Below are 21343 nucleotides of genomic sequence, written 5' to 3'. Positions count from 1 at the left end.
AGATAGATTTCTCAATAATGAGTAATTACTGAGCTAGTGACTACTACATGAGTATTTATAGTATTTGAGTTGTTAGGACAAATATATATCAGGTGATTGGATCAAATACTGAATGTGAGTGTGGGAGTATTATCTGTTATTTGGAATTCTTTTAGTTGTTTTCAAGGATGTTTTCTTTCCTTACCAAAAGTTTTACCAGTAATGAAATATGATAGTTTATATATAGAAATTAAAATTAGATTACTAAACAGTGCTTTTTAATTTGTTTAAACTTTTGTTTATGTGTATGAAAATGACTGAATTTGATTGATTTTCACTTTTCTTTTAGGCTCAATTTATGAACCTCTTAAAAGCATTAATCTTCCAAGACCTGATAATGAAACTCTATGGGATAAATTAGATCATTATTACAGAATTGGTAAGTATAATCTGCAGAAAACATGGTTGCTGTGATTGGTATTCACTGTGCCCTAGTTATATTTTATACATTATGTGGGTGATGATATTCTATTATTTGGATGTTGAGGTCATTTCAGTGCTTAGGCAGCTGTGTATTTCTATCCAGGAACTATATAAAGAACCCAGCAGGTTATATCTGGTCCTTTAATATAACTGTCATCACTATCTTCTGTGTTTTCTAACCTTTCTAAATATTACCAAATTTGAGAACTTGAGAATTTTTTTTCTTTGTGTATGTGGGTATGTGTGTATGTGTGGTGTGGTGTGGTGTGGTGCTGGAGATTGAACCCAAGGACATTCTACCTCGAAACTATACCCCCAGCCCTATTTTTATTCTTTATTTTGAAACAGGGTCTCACTAAGTTGTGAAGGGCCTTAGAAGTTCCTGATGCTGGCTTTAAACCTGTGATCCTCCTGTCTGAGCCTCAAGTGCTAGGATGAGAAGTGTGTGTTATCAGGGGCAAGAATGTTCTTGATTAGTACACAAATATGTCAGTATTAACTTGCTTACTTATGAATAGTATATATAGGTAATACTGAATCTTTTGTATTCATTTATAATTCACTAAAATACAAGTAGTAATTTTAGGTTACTGTTATTAGTATCAGGTCACTGGTTTTTGTTTTATTTTGTTTTTCAAAGATCAATTTGGCAGCCGGGTGTGGTGGCACATGCTTGCAATCCCAGCATTAGGGATCCTGAGACAGGAGGATTGTGGTTTGCAGCCAGCCTCAGATACTTAGTGAGGCCCTCCACAATTTAGTGAGACCTTGTTTCAAAATAAAGAATAAATAATAGGGCTGGGGGTGTAGCTTGGAGGTAGAATCCCCCTGGGTTCCATCCCCAATACTGCAAATAAATAAATAAATGAAGATCAGTCTGGCAAATTTTACTTTTCTGGTATGAGTAGCAACATTGCAATGTATATGTATGGGTTACTTCTTTGTTCATTAGGCCATAAATATCAAAGTCTACTAATTTCAGATTTCTTGTTCTTCTACCATTTATTGGCCTATTATGACAAATAACATAAAATTTTATATCTTCTAAAGATGTGTTATTTTCTATTTTAGCCTTGTGTAAACTTTATTTCCAATTATTTTGGTCAAGATTCCATCATACATTTTCATGTTACCCTTTTCCTTTAGATTTATTTATTTATTTTAAATTTAATTTTTTTCTTTATTGAACATAAGTAGTATACATTTAAACTATACTTGTGCCCTCTCATCCCCCGCCCCTGTTTTCCCTCCCCCCCTCCCACCAATGATTGTCCAGGGTAACCATGCCATATTCATAATTTTACACATATTCGGATGTAGACCCTCATTAATCAAGTTCAGTCTTCTTCCTTCCCTATCTTTCCATTCAAACTTTGCTGGTATTTCCCCTCCATTGCCTGGAGTACCACTGATATCCTCTACGTTCCCTAGTTTGGGCATATTAGAGGGAACATATGTACCTTCTCCTTCTGTGTTTGGCTGATCTCACTTAATGTAATGCTCTCCAGGATTTTCCATCTTCTTGCAAATGATATGATTTTGTTCATTTTTATGGCTGAGTAGAATTCCATTGTGTATATTTCCCAGAGTTTTTCAATCCATTCATCTGTTGATGGAGACCTGGGTTGGTTCCATATTTTGGCTATTACAAATTGTGCTGCTATGAACATAGGTATGCATATGTTGCTATAGTTCTCTGAATTCAACCCTTTTGGAAAAATACCCAGGAGTGGTAGGGCTGGATCGTATGGTGGATCTATTCCTAGCTTTCTTAGGAATCTCCAAAAATCTCGAGCTTTCTTAGGAATCTCCAAAAAAATTTATACTTCGTTTAGATTTAGAAATAACTAAATAATTATTTCTTATATTTAGAAATAACTAAAGAGAACTAATTTCAGGATATTGTTGTTTTAGTTTTGTTTGTCTATTTGTTTATTTTTGGTGTGGGGATACTAGTGTTTGAACCTAGGGTTACTTACTCTACCTCTAAGCTATACCCCCAGCCCTAATTTTTTAATTTTATTTTGAAACAGTCTCTAAATTATAGTGCACTGGCCTCAAATTTTCAATTTTCCTGTCCCAGCCTCCCAAGTACTGAGATTGCAGGTGTGTGTCACTTCACCCACTTCTAATTTCAGTTTTAAAAGAGATGTGAGTTAATTACTTTGGACTAATCTTTATTTTGGGAAAGAAATTATACATATACTGGTATTCTGAAAGAAATGTTCATAATAAGATAAGTTTAGTCTAAGAAAAAGTAGGAGAAATTTGAATTCTTTAATCTTTGTAAAAGACTAGAGTATTTTAGATCTTTGAAAAACTATCCTAAAATGTATCAGTCTCTGTATTTTGAGAAAAGCATTATTCATCCATTTAAGCAGGAGTAATTCGTTTTAGGAAATAAAATATTTATGCAGATTTGTTTTAAGTAAGATAATTATTTACTTGCTCTTATTTTTATTTAATGGTACTGGGGATTAATCCTACGGGAATTCTTACTCTGAGCTACACTCTTAGCCCTTCTTTTAATTTTTTTGTTTTGGTGGTACTGGGGTTCCTGGAAACCCTTCTACCTCTGGGCTACACTCCCAGACCTATTTTATATTTTATTTGGAAACAGGGTCTCTTAAGCCAGCATGGCTGGCTTCGAACCTGCGTGATCCTCCTGTCTTTGCCTCCCAAGCACAGGGATTACAAGTGTGCATCACCACGCCTGGCTAATTTTTTTGTTTTGAAACAGGGTCTCATTAGATTGTTAAGAATCTTGCTAAGTTGCTGAGGCTAACCTTGAACCTGCAATCCTCCTGTGTTAACATCTAATCTTCTGGGATTAGAAGCATGTGCTACCATGCCCAGCTACTAGCTGTTATCTTTATGCTATATAAAGATGAGATTCAGTTTTGAAATGTTAAATATATCCTAAACTGAACAATATAGTACTAAAATGAACACCCTTTTGATATGCACAGGAATTTATTCATTTTGCATATCGGTGTTCACAGGAAGATGTTCATTTTACTTACTGTATTACAAATTTGTGATGATTTTATTACTCTATAGATATTTTTATTATATTACCACTTTTTCATTATAATTAGTCATTAGTAATGAATGATTCTGCCATATTCTGTAGTCTTTCTTCAGACTTTTTTCAGACATCTTTCCTAATTGTTGATAATTTACTCAAAACAGTTGAGTTGGCTTTTTATTTAACATTTGCATGGTACTCTTTTTTGTACATTTGAACTGATTTTTTTTAATTGCATACAGTTTTTTGATTGATGTTTTCTTTTATCTGTGCCTAATTTTTTCTTAATAAGACATGAGTGTCATATATTGAAACTAACCAGGATATGGTGAAGGCTTTTGAAGTTTTAATTAGCTGAGATCTTTCTTCAAAACTGGAAAGACTCTGTGACGCAGCGATGAATTGCCACTTAGGCTTGAGTGACATGAAATGGTTTCACATCTTCAAAAGTTTAACCCTAATCTAAGTTAGTAACAACAAAAGTGCTAGAAATTATATGAGGAAACCAAAGAGGAAAATCAAGGAAAATGGCTGACCGTATGATTTATTCTTTGTCTTATCTTTTATTATAGTCAAGTCAACATTGCTGCTGTATCAAAGTCCAACCACAGGGCTCTTTCCCACTAAAACATGCGGTGGTGATCAGAAGGCCAAGATTCAGGACAGTCTTTACTGTGCTGCTGGGGCCTGGGCTTTGGCTCTAGCGTACAGGTAAGCTGGTGTGTGTTTTCTCAATAACTTCCAAGTTTTCTTGGAAGGAAGATAATCAAGCAGCTATTTTTCTGCTCTGTTAATGTGTGATCCATGACTGCTCATATCCCATTTGAGACTTCTAAACCCTTTCAGTTTGTTAAGGTTTACACCAGACAAGTTCTAACATTTTATGACTTTATGATGAAATTTTTTTGTTTCTAGGTTTTTTCAATCAGCATTAATTTTTGGCAGAACTACCTACCCATTCTCATTGTGTTGATTGGTTTCAATGATAGAAGGATTGATGGTGATTACATGTCACAGATGATAAAATTGGAGCCCAGAATATTTAACAGATTTGGTTTAATAACATAGCTAGATAACAGTAGTCCCAGGACTAATACTCGTTTTTGTTTTTCATTCTTTCTTGTTTAATGTTTTTTCCACCATACTTCTTTGAGGTTATCAGTTGTTTAATCTGGCTATAAGACAAATGATTTTATGAAGTAAATATATATATAACTTCACAGTACAAAATTCCTCCTTTCTTTTATTTCATTGTATATAGAATGTACCAAATGTGGATTCTGACATTGAGTAGTAATATATTTTAACTATATCTATATCTGTATCTATAGATCAACCTATAAATTGATATTTCTTTTTCTCTCCTAGCCTCTGTTTTATTTTTCTTTTGTCACTGGGGATTGAACCCCGGAACATTCTACCTTCTAGTTATAACACCAGCCCTATTTTGCTTTTAATTTTTTTTTTTTTTTTTTTTTTTTTGCGGGTCTGTCGGTGGAATCCAAGGGCATCTGACCTCCAAGGTACACCCTCTGCTCTGTTTTTTATTCTTGATTTTGAAACAGAGTCTCACCAAGTTGCAGAGGGCCTCACTAAGTAGCTGAGGCTGTTCGTGAACCATGATCCTCCAGTCTCAGCCTCCCGAATGCTGGGATTACAAGCGTGTGCCACCATGCCCAGCTCTTAATTTTAATTTTGAAACAAGGTCTCACTAAGTTGCTGAGGCCTACCTTGAATCTGTGATTTTTCTGTCTCAGCCTCCCTAGTACTGGGAATTCAGGCGTTTGCCACCATACCCAGTAACCTGTATATTTTTAATCTGAAAATTTTATCTTCTACATGAACATGATTCATAAATCACTAATGTTAGATTTCTTTTTTTTTTTTTTTTTTTTTTTTTTTTTTGGTGGTACTGGGGTTCCTGGAAGCCCTTCTACTTCCAGGCTACACTCCCAGACCTATTTATATATATTTATATATATTTATATATATATATATATTTTTTTTTTTTTCTTTTGAAACAGGGTCTCTTAAGCCAGCACTGCTGGCTTCGAACCTGCGCGATCCTCCTGTCTCCGCCTACCAAGCGCGGGAATTACAAGCATGCGCCACCACGCCTGGCTTACTAATGTTAGACTTTTAAAACAAAATAAAATACCAAGATACTATGAATTATTTATTTTTAACACTCTTATAATGTTACTGATAATATTTCCTTACATGGTACATATAAGTGCAATATAGCTTTTATAAATGTAAAGCTACTATTGGTCTTATGGATATAAAAAGCATCACTAGCACTTTATAGAGTGGTTAAGCCAGTAATGAGACAGTTTTGAAATGGAAGGCCTCCTGATTTAACACAATGAGAAGTACACATTGCACATGTTAACTTCTTAACAAAACCCAACCAAAGCTGAATTGCTGATTCTTGTAAGGTAACTTTTTTCAACTCTTAAAAAATATAGGTGTATTGATCAGGGTTCTATAGAGGAACATAACCAGTAGAATGTATATATAACTATAAAAGTAGATTTATTAGGTTGGCTTACATGATCAGAGGCAGGATACTCTCGCAATTTCTATCTGTAAACTGGAGATCTGCGAAAACCAGCAACCTCTCAGTCCAAAAAGCTGGATGCCTCACAACATGAAGCATTGATGCAGCTCCAGATCAGGCTGTAATTCTGGGGCTCTCTAGAGAGTGTTACTGTGAGTCCATGTTCAAAGGCTGATGGATTGAGCTTGCCCCTCCTTCTGCTTTGTGTACCATCTCATCCCCCAGCTTATTAGAGGTGTCCCATGTTCAAGGCAGGTATTTCCTTGTCAGGTCACTTTTCCATATGCTCATTTTATCTGGAACAGCCTCAGAGACCAGAGATACAGAGAATGCTTTACTAGTTTTCTAGGCATCTTGTAATCACTTCAAGTTGACAATCAAGATTAACCACCAGAGTAGGTATCATAAAAGATGAGGAAATAAATGTTCTAGATTAGTATGAGCATGGCTAGAATGAAACAAAACAACTACAATAATCAAATGCACAACATGATCCTTGACTCAGATATTTTAAAAGAATCCTATAAAGCCTGGCATGGTAGTGCATGTTTGTAATCCCAGTACTTGGGAGGTTGAGACAAGACAATCATAGGTTTGTGGCCATCCTCAACAATTTAGTGAGGCCCTCCACAACTTAGTGAGACCCTATTTCAAAATAAAAAACAAAACAGGTCTGGGAGCATAGCTCAGAGGTAGAATGCTCCTGGGTTCAATCCATAGTACCACAAAATAAAATAAAATTATGCTATTAAGTACATGATGGGGATTATTTGATAAATTTGAATCTAAACTGCATATTAGATAACATAATATCTATGTTTTTGGTATAAAAATGGTATTATGGTTATGTATAAAGGTACTTATTTTTTAGAGATATTTCTAAAGTGTGTAGGGGAAGGGTTATGCTGTTGGTGGCTTACTTTCCAACAATAAAGAAAAAAATTATATTTAGATAAAAAATGCAAGCTAACATTACTATGTTAAAATAATAATCATTCCAGTTTTCCAGTAGTAATGATATCACTGGATGGAGAGAAGATGGTTATAGTATACTTTATTTTACTTATTTTTTATTTTTTGGTAATGAGAATTGAACCTAGGTGCGTTCTTTCCTGAGCTGCACCTCCTGCACCATTTTATTTTAATTTGTAAACTGGGTCTCAGTGAGTTGCAGAGAGCCTTGCTGAGTTTCTGAGGCTGACTGAGAAACTGTTATTCTCTTCTATCAGCCTCCCAAGTACTGGAATTACAGGTTTATAATTCCACCAGGCTTTGAAGTATACATTTTTAAGGAGACATAATACTTTTTATTAAATGAAAATGATCATAAGATATTTTTGTTGAGATAAGTGAAACAGTGACTAAGTCATTTTTATTTTTCATTATTGGCTTATTCCACTAAACCTTTTTTATAATTATTTTATTGGTACACTGTATTCATACATCATAATGGGATAAAAACTTGTGTAGACATACATGCACACATCCCCCAGTTAGCCCCTACCCAATCCCCACCCCATTCCCTCCCCATCCCTCCTTCCCATGCTTGGCTTAGTGGTTGACATCTAATATTATAGCAATTTATCCAAAATTAACAATGATAATCTCACATAAACAGGTTCATCTGTCTGATATCAAACTTTTGATTACTTAGAGATAACATTTCAGTATTTCTTTTTGCTTTCTTTCTTACCAGAGGATATTTTTTTCCTTTTTTTTTAAGGTAAAACTATTGTACATTTTTTTTTTCCAGAAAAGGTCTATCCTGACATGAAATATGAACTCTAAATACCCAAAACAATCTCGAAAAGGAATAAAGCTAGAAGGTGTACATTTTCTGATTTCAAACCTTATAAAGCTACAATAATTGAAACAGTGTAGTACTGCTATAAAGGCAGATATATAAACCAGTGGAGTAAAATAAAAAGCCTAGAAATAACTTCTTCCATATATGGTCAAGTTATTTTTGACAAAGTCTCCAAGAACATTTGGGGAAGGAAATAATAATCTTTTCACTAAATATTGTTGAAAAATAATAATTACATGAAAAATACTAAGATTGGACCCTTACCTAACACCTTATACAAATATTAACTCAAACTAGATAAAAGACCTAAATGTAAATCTTAAGACTATAAACTTTTAGAAGAAAACCTGCATCATAACACTTCACAACATTGAAATTGGCAGTGATTTCTTGGATATGATTTCAAAGGCACAGGCAACAAAAGAATAAACAAACTTCCTAAAAAATAAAAAATATTGTACAATGTAAACAGAGTTAAAAGTTACTGACAGAATGGGATAAAATATTTCCAAATGCTACATCTGAAGGTATATTAATATTCTAAATAGAAATCCTAAAAATTAGGAACAATAAAAGCAAACAATATAATTTAGAAATACAATTTAGAAATAGGTAAAAGACTAAAACAAATAATGAATCTCCAAAGATTATAACCTATAAACACATGAGTATATTCTTCTTTGCTTAGTTGTCTGCTGGATGAAAAATTTTGTTTCTCTGGTTCTGGTGTGTATTACCTATTTCTTCTTTGTAGTTAATCTCTTAGAGTATTTTTTTTAGCGCTGGCTTTTAAGCCATAAATTCCTTGAGTTTCTGTTTGTCATGGAAGCTTCTTCTTTCCCCATCTAACTTGATAGATAGTTTTGCTGTATAGAAAATTTTGGGCTGGAAGTTTTTTTCTTTCAGAGTTTGGAATATGTTACTCCAAGCCCTTCTGGCTCTCATGACTTGGTTTAGGAAGTCTGGAGTGATTCTAATTGGTTTGCCTCTGAATGTCACTTGGCCTTTTGTTTTTGTTGCCTTTAAGATTCTCTGCTTGGCTTCCACATTAGTCATTTTGACAGTTATGTGGCATGGGATCCTCTTCTCTGATCCTGTCTGAAGAGAGTTCTATAAGTTTCCTGGACCTGTGTATTGACCTCTTGCTCTATGTTTGGAAAATTTTCTGCTATTATTTCTTTGAAGATATTATTGATCCCTTTGGCTTCACCTTTTCCCTTCTCTATTCTGATTATTCTTAGGTTAGCTCTCTTAAGATGGGCCCATATTTCTTCAATGTCAGATTCCTGCTGCCTGATTTTTTTTTTCTAACATAAATTATGAGTTCGTTTTTGGAGTGATCATCTTCTAGGAGCGAGATTCTATTCTCCATATGGTCTAATCGATTTTTCATACTTTGAATTGAGGCCTTTACCTCAACGATTGCTTCCTTTATTTCTTTTAGACTCTCTCTAAATTCTTTTCAAAAGTCCTGTATTATTTTTACAGTTATATTCCTGATTTGATCTTCTGGAGATCTCTGAATTCCTCTGTTATCAGGTTCTCATAGTATGGGGTTGTGGGCATTCATTGCTCTATTGTTGTTCCTCTTTCCTACAATTTCAGAATTTTGTGCCTTCCCTGGGTTACTAAGACTTCACTTAGGGTGCTCTGGATCTTGAGTCTGTTGTAATCTCAGCCACCACTACTCCTTTACTGGGTTGTATCTCAAAGTCTCATACCCAGGAAGTTAATCGAGGCTACACAAGACCGTGGGGGTACTGGGCTGGGCGTTTTTCCCACGGGGAGCTGCAACTAGGGTGTGGTATCTCTGCTACCACTACTCCTTCACTGGGTTGGACTGCAAAATATCCGACCCAAGGAGATTATCAAAGCTGCACAAGTCCCTGGGAGTGCAATACAGGGATTTCTCCTTCAGGTGCTGCAAGTACACTCACAGTTATTGTGCGTGCAGATCTGGAGCTGTGGCAGGGCACGGTGAACTCGCTGTCTCTGCTGGCAATATGGCACCGATGCTACGCTCTCTGCTGTGAGGCTGGCGTATTTCTTTTCTGGTTTTGAGCTCCCTTCTGAGTCCCTGAAGGCATGATGAGCTTGGCCACTGGGAGTTTTAGACATTCATTGCACTGAAAGAATTGCTGAATTACACCTGAATGATCCACAGCTGCTTACTTCAGCTCCTTGTTTACCTTTCCTCTCTGGAGCCTGGCACTATGAGGGAAGATGGCACTGGTGCGGCTCCACTGCCGCATTGTGGGCTTGATTTCTGGTCTCTGGTTGTTCTTCTAGTCTTTTTTTTCTCTGTCCCTTGTTTTTACATTTTTATTTCTCTGCTGATGGTGTTTTCTGGCTATGAAATGCGTTGATTTTTTGGCAACAGACATCAAGTTTGTTGATGTCTGTTGGCAGCACTCGTAAATGCTGCTTTTCTCGGTCGCCATCTTTCTGGAAGTTGTCCTTTTTTTATTTTTTGGTGGTACTGAGGTTTCTGGAAATCCTTCTACCTCTGGGCTACACTCCCAGACCTATTTTTTTAATATTTATTTGGAAACAGAGTCTCTTAAGCCAGCAAGGCTGGCTTCAAACCTGCGTGATCCTCCTGTCTCTGCTTCCCAAGCACAGGGATTACAAGCGTGCGCCGCCACGCCTGGCTCCCATACACCTTTTAAAAGTCACTTATCCATAAAAAAGAAAAGCAAAGCCAGGCGTGGTGGCATACACTTGTAATCCCAGCATTCAGGAGGCTGAGACCAGAGGATCACAGTTCAGGGACAGCCTTTGCTACTTAGTGAGACCCTGTTTCAAAATAAAGATTAAAAAATAGGGCAGGGAGTATAACTTAGAGGTCAAATGCCCCTGGGTTCCATCCTTAGATCCCCCAAAATAAATAAATAAATAAATATTTAAAAATAGATAGGTAAAGTATGTTCAATTGGTTTTAAATTAATTAAGACATGATACTATAAAAGTTAATGCAAAATAAGTTACATATCGCCAGGTGTGGTAGCACACACCTATAATTCTGTCTTGGGAGGCTGAGACAAGAGTGTCACAATAAAGGCTAGCCTCACCAATTTAGTGAGGTCCTCAGCAACTTAGTGCAATACTGTTTCAAAATAAAAAATAAAAAAAGGGTTATGGGTGTAGCTCAGAGATAGAACCCTTTTGGGTTCAATCTCTACTACTAAACAAAATAATAAAAGAAATCCACTGGATTCAATCTCTACTACCACACAAAATAATAATAACCGTAAGTCATTTATCACACTGAATGTATATTTATTTGAGGACATCCTTGACTGTGACCAAAGTGCCCACCCAGGCATTATTAAGCATATGGCAGAGCAAAGAAGGCTTGATTCTTCTTTAATTTGTGCTTCTTTAAATCTAAGTGGCTGTTGCATAACTAAAGGGATAGGTATTTAAATTTCCTTCATTATATAACAATGAGTTTTAAAAATCAGTTGGTAGATTTTTTTCAATACAAAAATATCTTTTAAAGTTTCAACCTACTCATTGTAGAAAATATTGTATGTCATTTTTAAAGGAAGTGGCTTATTTTCTTAAAAGAAGGAAAATGTCTGCAAGTTTCATCATAGGATTTTTTTGTTTTTTTACAACACTTCTTCATCTTTGGTAAAAAGGAAGTTTCACTTTGACAGAATTAGTAGACTTCACCAGCACACAGGATTAGGCAGATAGCTAAATACTTAATTATTAAAAGCTTTGCTTCCTTTTCAAATGCATCTTCAATTTGTTTCATGAGTTATCTCTCTCGCCCAGGCGCATTGATGATGACAAGGGAAGGACCCATGAGCTGGAGCACTCGGCTATAAAATGTATGAGAGGAATTCTCTACTGCTATATGCGTCAGGCTGATAAGGTAAAACACTATGGTGTGGACTGGAATTCTCACATTATTCTGAAGGATTAATTTAACCATTATTGCACTACTGTCTCTGATAAAGAATGTACTTTAAAAAGGTAAAGACACATCCTAGGTCAGTATAAATAGGTTAAAACAGCTTCTGGTTTCCCAGCTTAAAGTCTTAAAATTCTAAGATTGAAGAAGCCTTCAGTGGGAGGTGATTGAGAATTGCTAATTGCACTTTAATTTGTGTTTTGCATCTGGTGTTTGATAAAGACCAAGTTTCTTAGGACTTTTACAAATATCTATAATTCTAATCAATATTACATGCTTAAAGAAAACCCTTGTTAGAATTATATCTGGACTCGTGAATTGCTTCATGAACTTTACTTTAAAAATGTAATATTTTATTTTTTATTCTCAAAGAAACTAGTTATTATAGGTTTAGAAAACTGAACCTTTTAAGTTTAATGAAAATTAAAGAACATAATATATGAAACATCATGTTTTAAGCTATAAGGCTTTATAAAAAATGATATGCTAATTTTTCCACTTACCTACTTCTCATGTTCCCAAGTTTTTTTCTTTTTTTGTGTTAGTGGGGATTGTACCCAGGGGTCTTTTACCTCTATGCTATACCCTCAACCCTATTTTGTTTCTTATTTTGAAACCAAGTTTCACTAAATTGCTAAGGGTTTTACTAAATTTCTGAGGCTGTCCTCACAACTCCTCACAGCCTCCCATCTTGGCATCCTAAGTACTAGAATTACAGGTGCATACTAGTACCACACTGAGCTTCCCAAGTCTTTTTTTTTTTTTTTTTTTTTTTTTTTTTTTTTTTTTTTTGCGGGTCTTGGGATGGAACCCAGAGGCATTTGACCAAGCTAAACCTCTGCCCAGTTTATATTCTTTATTTTGAAACAGGGTCTCACTGAGTTGCTGAGGCTGTCTGCAAACCGCAACCTCCAGTCTCAGCCTGCCTTTCTCAGCTGGGATTATAAGCGTGTGCCGCCACACCCGTCTCCCCTGTCTTAATATAAGTCTCCATGTGTGTACATCAATGTGTCAGAACAAGATCAGTGCCAGGTTTGATGATTCACTAGGAAGATTCACATGACTCAGAAAATAGTCATAGCTATGTCTATGGTTTATTACAGCAAAAGGAGATAAAGCATAATTCTGAGCACAGCTTGTAAAAAAAATAGGTTCCAGCCACCAGGAATCCATTAGAGCCATACTGATTTACTTAATTTCTCTAGCAACTTGTGTGATAACACATGTAAAATGTTGTCTGCCAAGGAAGTTAATTAGAGGCTTACAGTTTTTATTTCTGAAGGTTTTTTAAATGGCTTGCCATAGAGATATCTCTCTGCCTAGCATTTGCAAAAATTTCAGGCTCCCATAGGGATACTGGATATATACCATAAACCAAATTGTTTATATAAACAACATAGGTGTAGTAAAGCCCTCTTATTAGGGAATGGTGGAGACCCTCCCAAAATCTACTTTTCCATATACCAATCAAGAGTTACCCTTATAAGTAGTCTCTCCTAAGGTTAGCAGTCTCAGACCTACTATGATAACTCTTTTCTGGGCCATCTGCATAAACTAATGCACTGGTTTCTAATATATTACTATTGGATTATAGAAAAATCAATGTTCATATGCCTCAGTTTTTTTTTTAATCTGTAAAATAAGGCTACTAGTAGTACTTCTATAGGGTTCTTATAAGGATAGTTTAATAAAATAATGTATAGAAATCATATAGGGTACTGGTACCAGGTAAATATTTGTTATTTTTATTAGTATTTTTCCCCTCTCCTTTTTAGACTGTGTATTTCAGATGTTTCTAATGTACATATTTTAGCAAAGATGCACACCAGTAACTATTGCAGGCTTTTTTGTAATTACTTAATATTTCCTATATTTTATAATAATAATGTTTTAATTTATGCTTGAATTCTAAAAATGTGATTATCTTCCTAAGACTTGTATTTGAAGTCAACACTTAAAAAAAGAAATGTATTCTAGCACCAGAAAATGGCAACAAGAAAATGTTAATTGGCAGAAAAAGTAAATTTATTCACAAGCTACTAATAGAGATAAGGGACAAACTTGTCATTTATCTACTAAGATTTGACTTCGCAGATCATTCTTGAAAAGCTTTTTCAGATGCTTGAAATAAAGTAGTATATCAGAGACTGACATATTGAAGTTAAACTGGTATGTCCTATGTTATACTTATGTAATTGTGATTGATGTTCCTTTTTTCTAAATGAGATAGTACTGTTTATTTCCCATGTATCATTTTATGAATGCCCAATGTCTTTATGAATTCAACTTTTTCTCTGTAGGAAACCTTTTCAGAACCATAAATTTGATATGTTTGCTAAACAAGCTGACAGACTTAAATTAGAATTGTTTTAGCCACACATGATTATGCACACCCAGCATTTGGTAGACTGAAATAGAAGGATCATGGTTCATGGATAGCCTCAGCTACTACTTAGTGAGGCCCTTTGCAACTCAATGAGACCTTTTTTCAAAATAAAGAATTAAAAAATAGGGCAAGGGATGTAGCTAGGATGTAGAATGCCCCTGGGTTTCATCCCCAGTACTGAAAAAAAAATTGTTTTTGTTTTTCAGGAGGAAAGCAAAAATCTTAAGGGTTTTCTTGTGGGGAAAGCGTTCTAAATATTAGTCAGTGTTACTGACCGGTCACAATTTTTTTCTTTTACATATGACTTACAGCATTTGAAATACCTCAAATTACAAAGGATTAGCATTTCTTTACTTATTCAGCTATAATTGTAGAATATCAAAATAATTATGAATTTTAAGAGTATCTCCACATATCATTTACAAAATGTATTTTTATTGTTATAATTTTTCTTGATCCCCATAACCTTTTAGAAAAGAAAAGAAATCATTACTATAATCTACATGTGATTGTGAGGGACCAACTCAGAGAGACTGAACCATGCATCTATTTTAGTGCCTCTTACTGGTGCTTGCTATTGTATTTCTCCAGTGTTGGCCATTTTCTTTGTGATTCCATTGCTGAATACAATATTAAAATGTCTTAAAAATGTATTATATTTATCTTTTGGTTGTTCTATTAAACTAAAGTGAAGCCTATTTGGAGTGGTTCTAGAGACCTCAAGCCTCATCTTCTTTCTGAAATAAAATTATGGCTTAGAAAATCCTAAGACTTCTGTACTTTTTACTGATTTATTTTAATCATAAAACATGTTTCCTGGCATTTTTTCTAAAAATACTAGGTAAAAGATAACATTTTTAATTTATTTTTTATTTACTTTTTATTGGTGCAATGTATTCATACATCATAATGGTATAAAGAAAATACTTTTGTAGACATACATGCACACATCGCCCAGTTAGCCCCTACCCAATCCCTACCCTGTTCCCTCCCCATCCCTCCTTCCCATGCTTGGCTTAGTGGTTGACATCTAGTTTATAGCAATTTATCCAATATTAACGATGATAATCTCACATACCAAGCTTTTGATGACTTAAAGATAACATTTCAATATTTCTTTTTGCTTTCTTTCTTACCAGAGAATATTTTTTTCTTTTTTTTTTTTAGGTGAAACTATCATACATTTATTTATTTATTTTTCAGAAAAAATCTATCCTGATATGGAATATGGACTCTAGATACCCAAAACAATCTCGAAAAAGAACAAAGCTACAAGTTGTATATTTTCTGATTTCAAACCATATAAAGCTACAATAATTGAAACAGTGTAGTGCTGTTATAAAGGCAGATATATAAACCATTGGAGTTAAATAAAAGCCTAGAGATAAATTCTTCTATATATTGCCAAGTTATTTTTGACAAGGTTTTCACGAACATTTGTTGGAGGAAATACTAATCTTTTAACTAAATATTGTTGAAAAATAATAATTACATGAAAAAGAATAAAACTGGACCCTTACCTAACCCCATATACAAATATTAACTCAAAATAGATAATAGACCTAAATATAAATCTTAAGACGATAAACTTTTAGAAGCAAATCTGGGTCATAAAACCTCACAACATTGAAATTGGCAGTGATTTCTTGGATATGATTTCAATGGCACAGGCAACTTGCAGAAGGGTAAACAACTCCCTAAAAAATAAAAAAAATATATTGTATATCCAAAGACAGTGTAAACAGAGTTAAAAGTTATTGATAGAATGGGATAAAATATTTCCAAATGCTCTATCTGAAGGTATATTAATATTCCAACTAGAAATCCTAAAAATTAACAACAATAAAAGCAAACAATACCCGTTAGAGATAGGTAAAAGATAACATAAATAATGAATCTCCACAGATAACCAATCTTAGTTGTCTGTTGGATGGAAAATCTGTTTCTCTGGTTCTGGTGTGTGTTACCTATTTCTTCTTTGTAGTTAATCTCTTTGAGTATTTTCTCTAGCTCTGGTTTTGAAGACATAAATTCCTTCAGTTTCTGTTTGTCATGGAAGCTTCTTATTTCTCCATCTAATTTGATAGAAAGTTTTGCTGGGTAGGAAGTTTTTGGCTGGAAGTTGTTTTCTTTCAGAGTTTGGAATATGTTACTCCAAGCCCTTCTGGCTCTCATGACTTGGTTTGGGAAGTCTGGGGTGATTCTAATTGGTTTGCCTCTGAATGTCAGTTGGCCCTTTGTTTTTGTTGCCTTTAAGATTCTCTGCTTGGCTTCCATATTGGTCATTTTGACAATTATGTGGCGTGGGGATCCTCTTCTCTGATCCTCTCTAAAGGGAGTTCTATAAGTTTCCTGGACCTGTGTATTGACCTCTTGCTCTACGTTTGGAAAATTTTCTGCTATTACTTCCTTGAAAAGATTGTTGATCCCTTTGGTTTCACCTTCTTTTCCCTCCTCTATTCCAATTATTCTTAGGTTAGCTCTCTTAAAATGGGCCCATATTTCTTCAATGTCAGATTCCTGCTGTCGGATTGTTTTTCCTAAATTAGAAACTATGTTTTCATTTTTTGAATGATCATCTTCTAGGAGCGAGATTCTATTCTCCATGTGGTCTAATCAGTTGTTTGTACTTTGAATTGAGGCCTTTACTTCATTAATTGCATCCTTTATCTCTCTTTGGCTCTCTCTGAATTCTTTTCGAAACACCTCTGTTATTTCTACAGTTATTTTCCTGATTTGATCTTCTATAAATCTCTGAATTTCTGTTTTATCAGGTTCTGATGTTGTGGGGTTGTGGGCATTCATTGCTCCATTGTTATTCCTCTTTCCCATGATTTCGGAAGTTTGTGCCTTCTCTGGGTTCATCCCTAGGTCACTACGACTTCACTTAAGGTGCTGTGGATCTCGAGTCTGTGGTATCTCAGTTCCCACTACTCCTTTACTGGGTTTTATCACAGAGTCTAAGACCTTGGGAGTCAATCGAGGCTGCTCTGATATCTCTGTCACCGCCACTCCCCCACTGGGTCAAGTCCCTGGGAGTACAGTACTGGGATTTCTCCTCTAGGGGCCACAATTTTACTCACTGTTTTTGAGTGCGCAGATGGAGTTGTAGTGGACTTCGTGAATTTGCTGCTGCTGCCGCCGGTGGCAATATGGCGCCGCTTCCACGCCCTCGGCTTGAGGCTGGTGTATTTATTTTCTTTTTTTGAGCTCCGCTCTGAATCCCTGCAGGGTGTGCTGAGCCCAGCCTCTGGGAGCTTAAGATGCTCCCTGCACTGAGAAATCTGCCCGAATTCTTCCTGGCTGATCCGCAGAGGCTCACCTTGGCTCACTGTTCACAGCTCCTCTCTGGAGCCTGGTGGGCTGTTGAGTACGTTCATCTGGAGCTGTCCGGTGAGTTCGCCGCTGCCGCCGGCAGTAAGACGTTGCTGCCCTGTCCTCGGGCGTGAGGCTGGCTTATCTCCTGTCTGGTTCTGAGCTCTATTATGAATTCCCCTCCTCTCTGGAGCCTGGTGCTGCAAGGGAAAATGGCGCCCACCACTTAGCACCGCGGCTCCGGCTGCAGCACTGCGGTCTGGTTTCTGGTATCTCGTTTTTCCAGCCCTCTTTTTCTCTGTCCCTTGAAATTACATTTTTTGTTTCTCTGGCGATGGTGTTTTCTGACTATGAAAGGCGCTGATTTTGTGTTAATAGAGATTGGTTGTTAGCGGGGCTCGTAAGCCCCGCTTTTCTCCGTCGCCATCTTTCCGGAAGTCTCTTTTAAACTTATTAAGAGAGTGAATAAATAAATAAAATTATCCTTCACCTATAGAATATAAACAATCTGATTTTTGTACTTACTATCCTACACTTGTCTTAATGCTAACCTATTAATGTTAGGTGTGTTTTACTTGCTAGTATTCATGTATGTATTTGTCAGCTTACTCCCCTTTCTTTCTTTCTTTCTTTCTTTCTTTCTTTCTTCCTTTCTTCCTTTCTTCCTTTCTTCCTTTCTTTCTTTCTTTTTTGTTGTTGTACTAGGGATGGGATCCAGGGGCGTCCTCCAAGCTACACCCTCAGCACTATTTTTTATTCTTTATTTTGAAGCAGGGTTTCACTGAGTTGCAAAGGTCCTCACTAAGTAGTAGCTGAGGCTGTCTGTAAACAGTGATCATCCTGTCTCCGCCTCCCAAATGCTGAGATTAGAAGCATGAGCAACCACGCTGGGCTTTACTCTCTTTACTAATTTTCATTAAGGAGAAGTCTTCATAGTTTTTCAAAGTTGATTTAGTTTGTGGTTTGTAGATTAGATAGTAGAGATTTGCTTTACAGTAGTAGCCTGTACATGTTACTGTGCCTAATTATCTGCTTGAAAAATGTATTTTAAATGCTAAGCAGTTTCTAATTATTTAGATGTTACTGAGATTTTATAAAATTTATTCTTTCTGAATTCCCTCATGAGATGATTATTTGTCTCTAAATGTATTTTTTAAGGCTATTAATTAAGCATGGATGATAAAAATTCTCAGTTATCAAATGATATTTTGTTCATAATGGTAAAAGTTTTCTGGAAAACTCTTAAGTAAATTACAAATAGAAAAAAAAGTTATTCTCGATTTATTTTAGTCTAGAAAATTTTGCTTTAGTCATTATTTGCCAGATGCCAAATATCATATAAAATACTAACTAATGTCCTCTTTTTATTTGACTTCTTTTCTTTCCTTTTCTTTCCTTTTTTCCATTTTTTCTTTTTCTTTTTTGTAGTACTGGTTAGTTAATCCAGGGGCATTCTACCTCCAAGCCACACCCTCTGCCTATTTTATTGTTTGTTGTGAAACAGGGTCTTACTAAGTTGGGGAAATCTTCACGACGTTGCTAAGGTTGGCTGCATATCTATAATCCTCCTTTCTCAGTGTTTTAAGTACTACATTTATAAACATGTACCACCATGCCTGGCCTTTCTTTATGTCTTTAATTTATATACACTATGCTCTAATAATCTTCAAAGCTTAAAATTTGGATTTTCTTTTTTCTGAAATTTAAAATTACTTGTCTTTTAATAGCTTTAAAACTCAAAGTGTAGTTATATAATTAATTCCCCATTTGAACACCTTTAATTACTTAGTAGTTGCTTTTCCCTGACATAGTGATTGAATATAAACTCTCCTACTGAGTTCTTACATATCATAAAGACAAATGACAAGCACCACCTTATCAGCTGCAACAATGATTTTTTTAAACTGATAAAATCTTATACTTTAAGATTCTCATTAAGCATAGAAAATACATTTTATTTTAGTTTAGCCATATTTTTGTATAGGAGCCCAGATCAATGGTCAAAACTTCAAGATAGTAATCATATTATTGTTCAAAGAGTTGCTTCATTGATTTCTATTTTTCAGGCTATAGCTTACATTTTCAGATATTGAGATGGGATAGCCACTTTCTCTGAGTTAACTCAGGATGTCTCAGTCACTCTAAACAGAGAACATACACCCCTAATTATACCCTTATTTTCTTCATCCAGCTTACATAAAGATGAGATTCTCCCTTCCTCTTTTTCTTTTTTTACTTTTTTTTTTTTTGGTATGGATATTTAATTTGGTCATTCTACCTCCAAGCTACATCCACAGCCCTTTTCATTTTTTTTTTTTATTTTGAAATAGAATCTCAGCCGAGTGTGGTGGCGCATGCTTGTAATCCCAGCATTCGGGAGGCGAGGCTGAGAATGGAGGATCACAGTTCGCAGACAGCCTCTGCTACTTAGTGAGGCCGTCTGCAACTCAATGAGACTTTGTTTCAAAATAAAGAATAAAAAAAAGGCCAGGAGGTGTACCTCAGAGGTTAAATGCCCCTGGGTTCCATATCCAGACCCGCAAAAGAAAAAAAAAAAAAAAAAAGAAAGAAAAAGAAATAGAAATAGAAATAGAATCTCACTGATTTGTTGAGGCTGGCTTCAAACCTGTGATCCTCCTGTCTCAGCCTTCCAAGAACTGTTATCACAGGCACCAAGCGCAGTTTGTTTGTTTGTTTGTTTGTTTGTTTGTTTGTTTGTTGTGATGCTAAGGATTTAACTCATAGCTTCTGGTGCATGCTAGACAGACACTCATACCATTGAGCTACACCTTAGGCCCCTTTTTAAAAATATGTGTTTATTTTGAGACAGAATCTCACTAAGTTGCCAATATTGGCCTTGAATTTGTGATTCTTCTGCCTCAAACCCTTGTGTAGCTAGGATTACAGGCTTGCACCACCACTCTGGCTCTATTTATTGTTGTTGTTCCAATTTATCTTTTATATCCAGGGATTAGTACAGTACTTAACACATAATTGGCAACAAATGTTGACCAAGCTGAGTTGAATAGGTCCTAAATTTTATGGAATTTATCTGTTGTGTAATTTAGCCTTTTTTTTTTTTTTTTTGCAGTACTGGTGATTAAACCCAGAGCATTCTACCTTTAAGCTATATCCTCAGCCCTATTATTTAGTCTTTATTTTTTTAAATTTATTTTTGGTGGTACTGGGGTTCGTGGAAGCCCTTCTACCTCTGGGCTATACTCCCAGACCTATTTTTACATTTTTATTTGGAAACAGGGTCTCCTAAGCCAGCGCCCGCGGCTGGCTTTGAACCTGCACGATTCTCCTGTCTCTGCCTACCAAGCACGGGGATTACAAGGGTACACCACCACGCCTGGCCTTTATTCTTTATTTTGAAACAGGATCTCACTAAGTTGCAGAGGGCCTCATTAAGTAGCTGAGGCTGGCAGCAAACCTGCAATTCTTCTGTCTCAGCCTCTCAAGTACTGGAATTATAAGCATACAAAACCATGCTGAGCAGTGTAATTTAATATTTATGTTTAGTATTCTAAATGGTTTAAGCTGGTGACAGAGGCATATGACAATAGTCCTAGATAGAAAGAATCCTTTGAGCCCAGGAGTTTAAGACCAACCTGTGGCAATATAATGCCATCCCATTTCAAAAAAAAAAATTAAAAATTAAATGGTTAAATTTTATGTCTAGTAGATGTGGCCTATATACTCTTAGAATTGGTACTTTACAAAACAAACCAGTATTTTACTATAAAATAAGATGCAGACCATTGCACAAGCTATCACTTTTACATTAGCATGTCTCTACTACACTTGTGTTGCTTTGCTTGTTAAATACCAGTTGATAGTCATATTAATAACTATGTTAA

The 21343-nt window shown here is 35.5% G+C and overlaps 1 protein-coding gene across 4 annotated transcripts in view; it reads left to right on the top strand.

Annotated features, from left to right (window-relative positions):
* PHKB (phosphorylase kinase regulatory subunit beta) overlaps positions 1 to 21343 on the top strand; it is a gene marked incomplete at both ends in the record, with an annotated part of 214078 nt that overhangs the window by 24628 nt on the left and 168107 nt on the right. For all 4 annotated transcript variants that reach the window (XM_080704249.1, XM_080704250.1, XM_080704248.1 and 1 more), the window contains 3 exons: positions 329 to 418; positions 4063 to 4201; positions 11641 to 11740. In XM_080704249.1, coding sequence (XP_080560375.1) covers positions 329 to 418; positions 4063 to 4201; positions 11641 to 11740 — 329 coding nt within the window. The remainder of the gene's footprint in view (positions 1 to 328; positions 419 to 4062; positions 4202 to 11640; positions 11741 to 21343) is intronic.

The sequence above is a fragment of the Muscardinus avellanarius genome, assembly GCF_963383645.1.
Source record: "Muscardinus avellanarius genome assembly, chromosome: 10".
NCBI lineage: Eukaryota > Metazoa > Chordata > Mammalia > Rodentia > Gliridae > Muscardinus > Muscardinus avellanarius.
This window is presented reverse-complemented; position numbering and strand designations above follow the sequence as displayed.